Below are 14,860 nucleotides of genomic sequence, written 5' to 3'. Positions count from 1 at the left end.
CGAACTAAAAAATTAAGTTAATAATACGCATTATTCACTATAGCTTACAGGTATCTATAGCCATTTTTTTATTAATGTAAAATTTATAATAACATTAATCTACACCATAAGCTTCTTAGTCCATTTTTAAGCATAACTCTAATTTAATTAATCTATACAACGTGCGTCAAACAACCATACATATAAGCAATTATTATTAATAATAATAATAATAATAATAGATATTTATTAAATAAATATATATATAATAGTATAATACCCCAATGGGTATTAGTAAAATTATTAAATTAATTGACTGAAATGCAATATTAGATGTAACGTGTGCATTTTTTTTTTAACTAACCAGTATTATTGGAAAATTTAATTTAATAAAATAATAATTCCTTAACATAATAATTAACAAATATAATTTTTATTTTTTATTGGAACTTAAATAATATTTAATAAATATGTAAAAATAATTATAAATAATTTAATAAAATATTATGTGGTGTGCTGAGGAATAAAATTATAAAATATTTGTATAAAGCTTTTTTTTTTCAATAAGTTGTTTGTGCGGCCCACGGATAGTTCAATGTATTTTGTCCAGCTTATATTTTAACTTTACCATGCCTGTGTCTTATATCATTGAAAATATAACCATTATAACAAGAAATAAAGTATCTGTAATGAGAAGTGTGTAAGATACATAAATAGTAAAATATGAATACATTATTCTTAAGGATTGTAAACGGGAAACTTTGAACTTTGAACGCCTGTGGGCCAAGCGAGATACACCCACATGCCTAACCTTTGAAGACTGAAGTTAATAAATCTTGTATAAGCAAACCCTTTTGTGAGAATAGTTGCTTTTGATAGGTAAAGACTTGCAAGCATATTATAAAAATTAATCAAATAATCTAAAACCAATATCATTATAGGAAATAGTAACTATCATTTATTCATAAATTCAGTCGACACATATTAAGTATTTACTGATAGAATGAACCGAGTTTTGAAACAAATGAAGAAAAAAACATTTCATTTTTTTTCATAAAAAACTTATGAACTTTTAAATACTCATTTATAATAAAATGTGGTGTTTTTGTATTGTTGATATTTTATCTTTTATAGAAGTTATAATAATATTAATATTATGTGAATTATTTTCATAGTGTATTTTATTATTTCAATACTATATAAACATATAATAATGTATGATTAAAATTTATTGTGATCAAATTATACAATCTTGGATTGATAATTATTATAATTTTATTATATTGTGCGCATACAATAATATGAATGTATGAAATATATAATATTATAGTCTTTTTTAACTGATAATATAAATTATACTTTCCAAAATATAATAAGAAATAATAATAATATGTAATAAAATACCACTAATATTAAATAGTTATAATTAATAATTGTGTACGCTACCTATTAAAATAAGATTGAGTATAACAATATGCGTTGGCAACGTTGGCGATACGTATCTACCTACTGGAATTTCATTAAAAATGTTGTATCGATACATAATTGGGTGTACAAATTGTGTTAGTAAAAATTGATTAATATACGACAAAAAACTAATATAAAAGTTGAGTTATGATCGACAAGTTACGTTATCGCTCAGATATCGTTTTATTAAGACTTTTATCTATTTGGATTTTATGTATTATTTGGATCGATCTCTATTTTGCATTATTATGTTATGTGTTGTATACGTAGTATAAATTATATAACCCATGCAAATTTCGTTATTCAAATATACTACGTAACAGTTTACAATAGTCAATAAGTGTCACGATATTACATCCTGTGCAAATAAATAGTAATTCAATTTTTAAAATTAATTTGTTCTTTTATGTAAATAATTTAAATAAATATCACTGATGGTCTATCAGTAAATTGTTTTAATGACAGATAATAAATTATAATTATAAAAAAAAATGCATTTTAACAAACAAGCTTATGATTTAATTTTTAAATATATATCTTGGACCATAGCCCTATAGGTGTTAATTATTATTATTTTATTATATCAATAATAAGTATTATTTTTATACATTTTACTTGAAATAATTCAACATTTTAGATTCTGAGCGGAGTGATGATTGTATTGATTTTACAATGATATGTGTTTTTATTTTTATTTTTTATTTATTATTTTACTATTATATTTGTCATAACTTTTTTAAACAATAAAAAAACTTCAATTTTCAACTATAGGGGTGATTTCTGGTGGAAAATTGGATCTAGTTAATACTTCATAGAAGTAAAAAATTCTTAACACTTTAAAAAAATAGTTAGGAAAAATAAATTTATACAACTTAAGAAAAACGGAAATTTTTATGCAAAACTTAAATTTGACAAATCCGATTTTGTTTTAGATGTAAGTAATTCAAAAATAAATAATCATAAATTTATGTAATTTTTATGAAATGCTTAATCTAGAACTTTATGTATGTAATAGCATTTTTAAAATATTTTGATTATTTTTACTATTTATTTACTTAAGAAATAAATTTAAATTTTTTTTCAATAAATATCTATAAAAATGTTTTTATGTTCATACTTACGGTAATTCACCAGATTTCAGACAAAAAACTGTAGAACTAATGGAAATTCACATAAAAGTGCATTTTTATTTGTTGATAAACTTTAATTTATTTTATTTAAAAATATAAATAATACCTATATACTAATTTATAATTATAATTATTGAATTAATCTTTTGATAAGATAGGTCTAAAAACCTTATCAATTTTTTTTTTATTTGAAATGATACTTTTAAGACCTTTATTCTTACAATCGTTTAAGTAAAAATAGTAAAAATAAAAATAGAATTTAGCCAGATATGTATCAGATTATTGCGTTATTGCATAACTGGAGTACCCAGAGTCTACTTTATATAATAATAATAATAATACTTAAAATGTCTTATGACTTCATCTAATAACTCTTGAATCAACCTAGTACAGTATACTATCTAGTATTTCACTAGGTTTTAGATGTAAAATACATTATACATATTTGGTATATGATATTTTCGAAATCAACCGCAAAGCTGTATAATTTCAATAGCCGTAAATTTGAATTTCAAAATCATGAAAATGGCCCAAAAAATGGTTGCAAAACGGACGTATTTTTGGAGGGATCTTTAATATTTTATAGCAGGTGAAATGGCGGGCTTGAAGAGTTGAATGGACTTCAATACGTGAAAAAAGGGTTATACGTATAAATAAACATGTGTTTAGAGGGATCTATTATTTTCTTAAATAATAAATAAAAAAAGTATATATGTGTATTAAAATAAGGTTAACTGATGCAGGTATTGTCATCAATCCCGTCGGTACGATATTTTAATATCCTACGTATAAGTTTTTTGACTAAACATGCATGGCATATCGAGACAATAATACATCGATGCAGCTGTGACGTCTTGGATTGGTTATAGAAAACGTGAATGAATAACTTCTAAAATATAACACCTGTTATTGTACATGGCTGCACATATCATGCTATACGCGATGCATTTAGGTCACACGAACTGCAGCAAACTCACATTGAACCCCATTCACCTTTTGACCGATTTATATTTCTGCATCAAAAGTGGTGTTATTGTTAATGATAAAAGGGGTAGAACAGGTTCAATGGACCCTGTGCGTATACGGCGCCCATCACTCGTGGTTTATGGTTTGGCGGCAAAAGGTGTTTTACAGGTATACAGTGTGTTCACGCTAAGAGGTACCACTAAATATTTCAGTTGGATGATCTCGTACTGAAATGGGGTTTTCGCTGAATGACAGATAGTACTTAAATACACATTTTTAGATAAATTTCAAATTTTTAACACTTTCGATACGCGCATGCGCGATACAACTTACTTTTTTTTAAATGGTAACACCATTTTTTTTTTACATATTCGGATAGAGTATTTTTTTCTAAACAATTTATGTATAAAAAGTTTTTTTCTAATTACAATATTGGCATATGAAATTTAACGATGAAATTTAATATTTACGAGTAATTTGTTTTTGACGAAATTTAAAACTAAATTCAACTTATTTTTACTTATTACTAGTTATTAGTATCCAATATTGTTAAATACCTGTTTGCACACAGATAAGATATAAATAAACACATTTTTTATCGTAGTAATCGTAAATAAGATAGCTAATTGAAGGTAATGAAAACTATAAAATTGTACACATTTTGAATTTAAAATCAATTACTACTAGAAAATGTTTCATTAGCAACGTGGGAAAATATGTATTTTCAACAAGACGGTGCACCAGCACACAACGCCATCATTGTTAAAAATTATTTAAATGAAATTTTTCCTAACCAATGGATTGGTACCCATGGAGTAATTCCATGGCCAGCAAGATCTCCAGACTTGACCCCATTGGATTTTTTTTTATGGGGGCATTTAAAAAATGTTGTATATGCAGATCCACCTATTAATCTCCAAGATTTAAAAATCAAAATACGACTGGCTTGTAGTAATTTGAGAAGAGAACAAATAAATGCTGCCACATCAACGGAATTATTAAAACGTTTGGAATCATGTTTGGAACATCAAGGTGGAAACTTCGAACAATTTATCAGATAGAACTGTAGAACGTAATTGCAAATAAATAAAAATTGATTTCAAATTCAAAATGTGTACAATTTTATAGTTTTCATTACCTTCAATTAGCTATCTTATTTACGATTACTACGATAAAAAAAGTGTTTATTTATATCTTATCTGTGTGCAAACAGGTATTTAACAATATTGGATACTAATAACTAGTAACAAGTAAAAATAAGTTGAATTTAGTTTTAAATTTCGTCAAAAACAAATTACTCGTAAATATTAAATTTCATCGTTAAATTTCATATGCCAATATTGTAATTAGAAAAAAACTTTTTATACATAAATTGTTTAGAAAAAAATACTCTATCCGAATATGTAAAAAAAAAATGGTGTTACCATTTAAAAAAAAGTAAGTTGTATCGCGCATGCGCGTATCGAAAGTGTTAAAAATTTGAAATTTATCTAAAAATATGTATTTAAGTACTATCTGTCATTCAGCGAAAACCCCATTTCAGTACGAGATCATCCAACTGAAATATTTAGTGGTACCTCTTAGCGTGAACACACTGTATATATAGGACCGGATTTTAAGAAGATACTTTGACAGTATTTTGTAAAATAAATATAATTATTGTTAGGTATATATAATATGTGGTCGATTCACCTATAAATTGCTGCACGTTTGCATACAATGATATAGAAACTTAGAAGCTGTAGTAAGGCTTTAGGGCTAACTTCTAAGGTGAAAAACTCTACCTGAATTATTTAAGTGTAAGAGTATAATATAAAATATTCAATATAATTTTTTATAGAAGTAAAATTTCCCAAATGTTACAAACTATCTGTTCTAATGGTGAAAAAAAATTATGAAATTTATACTAATAGTTTTTAACATAATATTTTTATTAGGTTCCCTAAAATATAATATAAAATTGAAACGTAGTATATCGCCATAAAATTAAATTAACTAAAACAAAAACGCTAAAGATATGATTATTTTTGTTTATATTTTTATTTTCTTGTCTATATAACTATAGGTGTATATTATAAAGTATTAATGTACTGAAATCATGTAGTTTTGTATATTATAATGTTAATTTTTTAATTTTTTCATCACTCAATATTAAAAATACAAGTAAAAATACTGAAAATCTACCTCACCTTTGATGGTCAAAATAGTGAATAAGAAATAAGAAGTATAAGAAACAATAGTAATAAAACAAATCATAATCTGTTTACAATGAGGAAATGTTATTGATTTACATTAATTACATTTATACAAGAATAGGAATTATAAAAATCTTTTTTATAGTTTTGATATTTGACAATTTTCTTTACATCGTTGCATGCTTTTAATTATAGTTTTCAAAAACTATTATTCTTTAAAAAAAAAAAAAAATCATAAAATCAAGTAAATCAAATTATCTTATTGATACAGAGTATTTAATTTTCATTTATTTGTATTGATATTTTATTTTTATATTGATATAAATACTTTCGGTGCTGGTTATATATTCTTTGCGTTTAGGTTTTAGTATTTCATATTTGTTTAATATATTAAAAAATAAATTATTTAAATTTTTTTCATTATTCAGCAGCGTCAAATTTTCTACCAATTGTGCAATGACTTTCTTATACTGATCGGCGATCGCTTAGAAATTTATCAATAAATATATTATTCTGACAAAAAATTGCTTAAGACACTTCCTACAGAACACACGAATTTACAATTTTTTGGTCGTTGTCGTTGATTTTGCCGAAAGAATTATTATATAACATAATGTTTTTATAATGTTATGATTTTTGATATTATTTTTCACATTTTTAGTCCCTTAAATTAAAATTCAAAATGAAATAAAATTGTGAAAAAAGAAAAAATTTATTTTGCATTCTATACCTATAGAGGCTACACATATTATTTTCTAGGCAATCAATTTTATGAGTTTTTATTTATTTTCTACTGAAAATATTAGAATTTTATACCTAATGAAAGGTATTTGAGATAATATATGCCATGTATTGCTGTACCAATTAATTATAATATTTACAGTTTAAAAAAAAATATAAACATTTATACATAATACTAATATCTACTAACTTATACTTTTATATAATTTTTTTATATTTACAGAGCTATACACTGATTTTTATCACTTTTATTTAATTATCGTTTGCAAGCATAAGAGTTTCCTGATGTGAATCAAGTATACTTATGTATCACAATTCAAAACGCATTAGTAATAACTAGGGATGAGAAGTTATAAGAGGTAAAATTGGCAAAATATAGGTACATGCAAATATGCACAAAAATATGCCAAAATATGCGCAAAAAACAACAAAAATATGCAAAAAAAGTTTTTATATTATTTACTATTAAATATTTACTATTTTTTACTTAACTTCTATTATTAAATATTTTTAAAACCAAAAAAATAAATGCATTTGTTAAATTCAATTAAATCTATAAATAATATATAATTATACATCTATGAGTTAAATTTGTTGCACTGGACCACCAAAGCTTTTTTAAATTTTCAACATTTAACCGACAAAATATTTTTATAACGGGAAGAACTTCTTTCTACATCTGTTGATGTTATACAGGTGTTACTACTAATAACTTTGGTCTCACATATTCTAAAAAATAAAATATCGCCATCTGTAGAAAAACATTTTTACCAAATTCTGTAACGTATTGCTTTACACTAGGGGCTTTCGGTATTTTTAATAAATTAAATACTAAATGACACAACGAACACACGAATTATAATAAGAGCAAATATAACCGACGATGGTGAACTAAACTAAATTTTATTTTTGACAGTCGTGAAAGGAAAAATAACGTAAAGATATCATATTATAGATAAGATAAAAACACCAATATCTTGATAAACATTCATGTTCTATTATATTTTAATAAACGAATAAAACAATTCGTTAATAAATAATTATAAAATATACACATTTTAAATTTTAGGTTTGAAAATTATATTATTGGAACTACAGGTTTCGCGTTCAATTATTATTTTATGGGATATAATTTATTAAAAACAAATACAAATTTATTGAAAAAGCATTTATTTGGTCGAAAAATCATTAATATGCTATTCTTGAAAAAAATACCAAAATATGCTAAAGTATGTAAAAAAAAAAAAACTGCAAATATAAACTTACTAGGTCATAGAACACATTTTTGACTTACATAGCTATAAATAGAAGACACGGAAAAAAATATGTAATTTCTACAACTTCTCATCCTTAGTAATAATAACTAATAAATAATAATAAATAATAAGTAATTGAAAATAAAATGCATACTATCACATTGCACACTTAATTTTCGAAAAATATTCTAATATTTGTTATCGAAGAATAAAATATGGATTTATTAAGTTGACTTGTATGCTGTCAAAAAAGGCGGGTTAAATTGGCGGAAAAGAAGTATTTTTTCCCGCCATGTGTTTAGTACAGGTATATTATCTATAATACTTTTGGTATAACAATACCAATATAATATATTTGAGCAGATGATAACATGAATGGGCATAATATATTAATATCACGCGGTGTTTCTGGTCTTTACAATAACAAGGTATCGTCATTGTGATAATGGAATCGCACATAAAGGGTTATTTCTAGTAGCAGTTGCTCAAATATAAAAGTGTTTATCAATGAGTTGGAACGTTTGTCAAGTAGTTTCAACATGGTCACAGATCCTAGGTTAGATCGTATCCAACAAAAAATAGTTAAACGTAATACATTATATTATATTGTATATCCGTATATTTTATACCATTACAATTATACAAGTATTTGAAATGCATTACTTTTCATTACCTAAGTATCTTGTAATGAACATTAGATAATGACCACGAAACATATTTAATAGTCTGAATATTAAAGGTAATATCGTAACGAAATGACATTTTGGAAATGTGTAATATTAAATTAAAGAGGTTACTATTATATTTGATATTGTTTTGTAATTCGATAAATATTTAAATTAATTATGTACCTACTTGTTCTGTGGGTCTTAAAAATTTCGTGAAAAGTTAATATTAATACTTTCTATATTTATATGTACATTTATATTCTATAGAAAATAAATCAATCCGCTGTGATTTAATGAATAGATACTTATTTAAATATAAAAATGTATTATGGGATCGTATAAATTTGAAATTTCGATCATTTATAGTAAATTTATAAACTTCAAGTTTTGTTAACACGTTATGCTACCAAATGATTAGAATTTTTTTAGTATTGAAATAAGTATTTTGGTAAATAATAAAAATTATTAATTTTATTAATACCTAAAAACGAAATTTTTTAGATAGGTAATATTAAATATTGATAGAACTTTAATATAATTAAATATATTTTACAGTGGTGAATTCATCTAAAAGATCTGCAATTTAGGATTACAGAATTTAGTTGACAATTTGAATTAATGAAATTGGTAAAGCGTAGTATTTTGGCTATGGTAATTTGAATATAAATATTAAAGAGGGTATTATTTCTGGATAAGTATGCAGAAATAAGTTAGTTTTTGCTGGATAAACGATTGGGAGAATTCAATGGGCCATTTTATTTTATTTATTATGTTTCAAATATTTCAATACATAATAATGTGTTATTAAAAGTTTGATCATTGTTTTCATTATATGTATATGCTGTAACTATACAAAATTATGAAAGTTCAAACTGTCGAGTATAGTAATTTTACAAACTATAAGTTATACAACAGTATGAATATTTTCATTTTGGTTTCACATTATGATAAAATTTTAAACCTAAAGTGAGTTGCTTGAATGATAAAAATATTTTATTAAAATTTCAAATAAATATTTTATGAAGTGCACTAATTAGTAATAGTTGCATATTTGTATTATAGTACAAACTTAAAAGTTATATAGTGAATTAAAAATTAATACTATCATTTTCTTATTTTATTTTTTGAGATGTATTAATTTTATAACAATGATTTATTTTTCTGTGTACACGATTAATAATTAAAAAAATGTTTCAATATTTAATTTCGTTGAAAAGTTAAAAGTTTCCTATAATTTTCAAAATAATTACTAAAAACGAACAAAAAACAATTTTTTGATAAATTTGAATTTGAAAATGTGATACAAAGTTTCTCATAAGTTATTTATAAAATCATAAGCAAATTAAAAAATATTGAAAATACTATTTTTTTACTATATTAGTAGGTACTGTTAGTAGTTTTTAATATTAACATTTTGATGACTTTCATTAAAATCATAAAAATTGCAAAATATTTTGTAGTTAGAAATTAAATAATAATATTATTTTTTTTTATATATTTGATGCTTACAAGGATATGACGAACTGTACCTACACCGGGACGTAAATTGCAAAGAAATGGAAAATTTTATTTAATCTTAAAAACAAAAATGGCTTATCGATAGATTTAACAATCTTAAAGTATGAAAAATAAATTTTTAAAGAGTTTGAAATTTACACTGTAATATTCACTAATACATATAAATTGTACCTGTAAAAAAAAAAATTAAAGGTTAAAAATTTGTATCTATCAACACATCAATATTTGAATTGATAAAAAGTCGCTTTTTTCCACGTTTTCCAGGAGTGTTATTGAGTTTTCTTATGACACTGTATACAAGATTTTTTTATAAGTTTTTCTACCTGTAAAGAAATAGTTTATCGGAAGTTATAGTAATTTTTAATGAGGATTTATTATTCAATATTTATGACATTGGATTATTTACTTATAAAATAATTATTTCTTCTCAAACGATTTATGATATTTGTTTTGGTTAAAAAATGAATAACCATAGATATTTGAATTTTTTAAATATTTTGAACCTTTTTGAACTATTTTAGGTATGAGCAATTTTTAATAATTTATTGAATTCAAATTTAACATATCTATTTCAGTGATCCATTAGACACCTACTGTACAGTATAGCAATGTCCATTTGCCCACCTTTTTTAATTTAGTTTTAAATAATTTACTTACAAATTTGTATAATTTTAAATAAATCAGTTTCTAATGTAATTCAAACAAGAAAGAATCAATGTAACGATTACAAATGTATTATATAGATTATATTATTAATTATATTTTCGTTGTTTGATAAATTGTCTTAATACGATAAAATGTTCATTAAAAATGCTATAATATTATATTATTTTCAATATTCTCCAACCAAAAGATAATAACTATCATAAATACAAGAATTAAAATTATACGAGTATGTAGACGTTAAATAATTTTTTTTTTTTAATTTGATTTTTATAATAAGAAAATATTATATGTGTATTGTGTATAGTAGCATAAAAATTTGCATAGAAAAAAACATTAAAATCTCAATAATTTGAAACAATTTCATGATATTAAATATATGAAACATATATTCTTTCGATGAAAATATTATATACGAACGTTAAACGTTTAAAAGAAATATTGTTTTGAGCGGGAATTAAAATAAGCAAAATAAAAATTCGTAAAAAAAAAAAAAAAAGGACGAAACTGATTAATCGATTGACGTTTAGTAATAATTTTGAGATACGTCTTTATCTGAAGAAACGCACATTTTATAGTTATTGGTTTGCATTTCATCATGTTAAGCGTGTTACATATACAATTATTATATTTAATATTTATTATTCTTAAGTAGAAGGATATAAAAAATATATTTAATTATAATAATAACGTAGATTTTGTTTTATATAAGATTGTATTATTTTTGTGTGTATGCACATCACTAAAGACGGAGTGATTTATTTAAAAAAAAAAAAAAAAAATGTGGTATGTTTTGACATTCTACTGGATGCAATCCAATTTATTAAATAGATGAACAAATCTGTAATCTGTTAAATTTTACTCCGTTAGTATGTTCATGTATACAATATCAGCTTCAAAATATCTTTATTTAAATTTTAAGAATAATTAAATATATTAATAGTCCTCAGTATAAATGTTAAGTAAGATTCAATATACTTTTATTCATCTTATCGCTAAATAATTTTGTGCTGGTAAATTAATGTGCTTTATAGGTAGTTTAATATGATATACTTTTTTAGGTAAAAACGTAATATTTAAAGTAATTATTACTTACAGCACAATTTTTATAAATATATATATATGTATTAATGGATAATTTTATTTAATTCACGATTTTATTTTGATTTATGGTTTTTTTTTTTTTTATTAAGTATTTTTATATTTTTTTATCTATGAATAATCTAAAGCATTTAATCTAGATTCTTAAATAAAATAAATGTATATATTTAATTTAAAATACTTGAATATAAAATAGTTAACCGGAAATGTAGGTACATAATAATATATAATAAGAAGAACAATTATTTATGAAAAATAATTATTTTAAGTTTAGTAAAGAAAAGAAGGTAAGAATAAAAATTGTCTTTCCTATTTTTACATTACCTTGTTCTAAATGTACATAATAATATTAGAAAACTAACTTTCATTCTTTCTTACCTGATATTTTACTGCAATACTTAAGTAGGCAGTATGGTTTTTCAAAATAAACTAATTTGAACTTGTAAAATTTTTCTTTTGTTTTACGCACTACGATTTTTGCACTTTGTGTAACTTCTACAAAAACTAAAACTTAAAATAAATCTGTTATTTGTCTTATTTTGATTTTGAAGGATTTAATTTTAAATAATTAGTTTTATTAGTAAATTGTATTTATTTAAGTGTATGTATAACTATGTTAGTTATTCAGGATTACCATAATAATGGTTTATTAGAAATTTACTTTACGATATTTTGAAAAGTCAAATGTGCACAAATGTGTACATTCATTTCAAATGAACGTGAAAAATATAAATGTCTATATGTATAGTATCAATGATTAGGTAATAAAATACTAAATTTCGGCATAACTTGTAATTCACTTTATGTTTATAGTGTTATTATTATTATTAAGTTTAAGTTCGATACTTCAATTATTTAGTTTGGTCCAATCACAATAATACTATAACCCAATACAATTATTTGAGTTTTAAATTTTTTTTTGTAGAACGTAATTGATAAAGTATAAAAAAATATTCTTAAGACTAGAATATATAGTAGGTATTTGGTAATAAATATACTAAAAAATTAAAGACGTGTCTTAATTTTTTATTGTATTCTAATTAAGTAAAAAAAAAAAATGTACAGAACGTTCAAAGTAATCAAAACTGATTTGATGATTTTTTTCATATAGGTATAATATATTATAGTATTTCATTATTTCAGTAAGTTATACAAAAACTTCGGAAATTACGACCATATAGTTAATGTTTTGTTAGCTATGATTTTGTTGAATTAAATTTAAAAAAGTAATTCAATTACAATACAATTGGCGTATATTGTCCATATGATAAGGTTAACATATCCTATTTTTCGGTTCAACGTTTTAATACTTTCTTTAATATTTACTTATTTAAAATAGAAAGCTGTTACAATTATTATTTATTTTTTAATTATTTAGGTATTTCATTTACTTTATTAATTTAAATATTTATCGCGGTGAAAACGTTTTTAATTCCACACTGTAATTTGTTAGAAATATAATATTATGTTTTAAAAATTAAGATTGATCGTGTATTGAATATGTCGAGATTATATTGTTTTGTTTTTTTATACAGTTAATAATATGTATAAACAATTATTACTGGAGCTACTATTATTATATGTCTACATATTATTATGTTACCTAAATCGAATATTGCATAATATTTTAGAAACTTCACGTTAATCACATCAAATTGTTCAAATATTAATCAAGTGCCAATAATGGTAAGATAATAATTAACTAACGTTGTATCAAATAATATGTTATCTCAATTTGCATAAAGATTATAAAGGAAAGGTTATCTAGTAAAGATAACTGTTATCTGTTATAAACTAAAATATTGGAAGCACATAGAAAGATAGTTACTCTAAGAGATAATATTAAAGCACAGCACGTAATAGTATAGCACACGAGAATGAAGGATAAAATAATATTAGAGCATCATTCTAAGAATGACTTAGGCACATAACGTATATATTATGACGTCACGAGATGAAAAATAGCAAAAATTACTTTATATGACATAATGTTAAGAAATTATAATTACTAGTTATAACTTATAACTCTATTACGCAGGTATACATTTAATTAAAATAAAATTTAAACCCATAATGTGATAGGTATTTAACTACTTATAAATATACGTTTGGAGATGCTTGTTATGCCCATAAATCATAATGTGTATCATAATAAATAATGATACACCAAATGAAAACAAATAGGAAAAGTTCATTGGATATTAAAATTCGTCGGGGTGCTTTGAAATAAAAAAAAGATTTACATGATTGTGATTTTAAAACGACAAAAATAGTTTTATTTTTCTTTTTACATCAATAGAAAGTATATTGACATTGAAAAGTAGACATTGAAAGTATATTCATTTTGTAGATTGATAAGCAAAATACGGTAAAAGCATTGAAATAGTGCTTAAAGATAATTGATAAATTAAAACTATATTGAAGGTTTAATGCTTTAAATAAATAATATACACTTATATCGTAAAGATTTTTTGTCTTTATTAATTAATATAGTTAATCTACATTTTTTTTAAAATTAATTAGCAATTAAAAAAAAAAATTATTTTAAACAAATATATAATTGATAAATATATTATTTCAAAGCTTTTAAACTACATTTTTAGTAAGTAATCTTTATATATAAATATCTATGTATACTATATCTATATACTTAAGATAGCGCGTATGACAATCAATAATAATTTAAACGATAGTAGAGCTTAAGTTAAGTCTTTAAGTTGATCCGATTCGATCTAGTAAAACATATTTATACTTTATTATTTTAAAGTAGAATTGTATAACTTTTTTTAACTTTAGGTTTTGAATTATGATGAGTGGTTTTGATATTAAGCTGGCTCTAGTAGTATCGATGATACCTAGTAAATTTTATATTGTTTTTATTGGACATGGTGTACATATATTGTAGACAGAAACAACGGCTAAAATAATAAAGTTATCTTAAAACGTATATTCACTATAGTCATTTATAAATTATATTTTGTTATTTTATAGTTATTTTTTTTTCGACCATGGTCAATTCGTGCACAATAATATTGATAAAATAATACTAAGATAACTATATTTATTAGATTACCACTCTAATTTCACCAATTGAAATATAATCCAAGTGTTTTTTTTAAATACAATAAACAATATGGTAAATACAACAAATATGTTATTTTTTATTTCACCATATT

General features: G+C 22.9%; 1 protein-coding gene across 1 annotated transcript; it reads left to right on the top strand.

Moving 5' to 3' along the window:
- The first annotated feature begins 4,258 nt into the window (after positions 1–4,258).
- LOC112595879 lies at positions 4,259–4,603 on the top strand. Its single transcript, XM_025341269.1, has one exon. It carries the CDS (start codon positions 4,259–4,261, stop codon positions 4,601–4,603), a length of 345 nt encoding a protein of 114 aa, XP_025197054.1.
- Positions 4,604–14,860: the final 10,257 nt, after the last annotated feature.

This window comes from Melanaphis sacchari, unplaced genomic scaffold, assembly GCF_002803265.2.
Source record: "Melanaphis sacchari strain LSU unplaced genomic scaffold, SCAv2.0 Contig2_pilon_pilon, whole genome shotgun sequence".
Lineage (NCBI taxonomy): Eukaryota > Metazoa > Arthropoda > Insecta > Hemiptera > Aphididae > Melanaphis > Melanaphis sacchari.
Note: the sequence above shows the minus strand (reverse complement) of the source record. Positions and strands in the feature narration are given on the sequence as shown.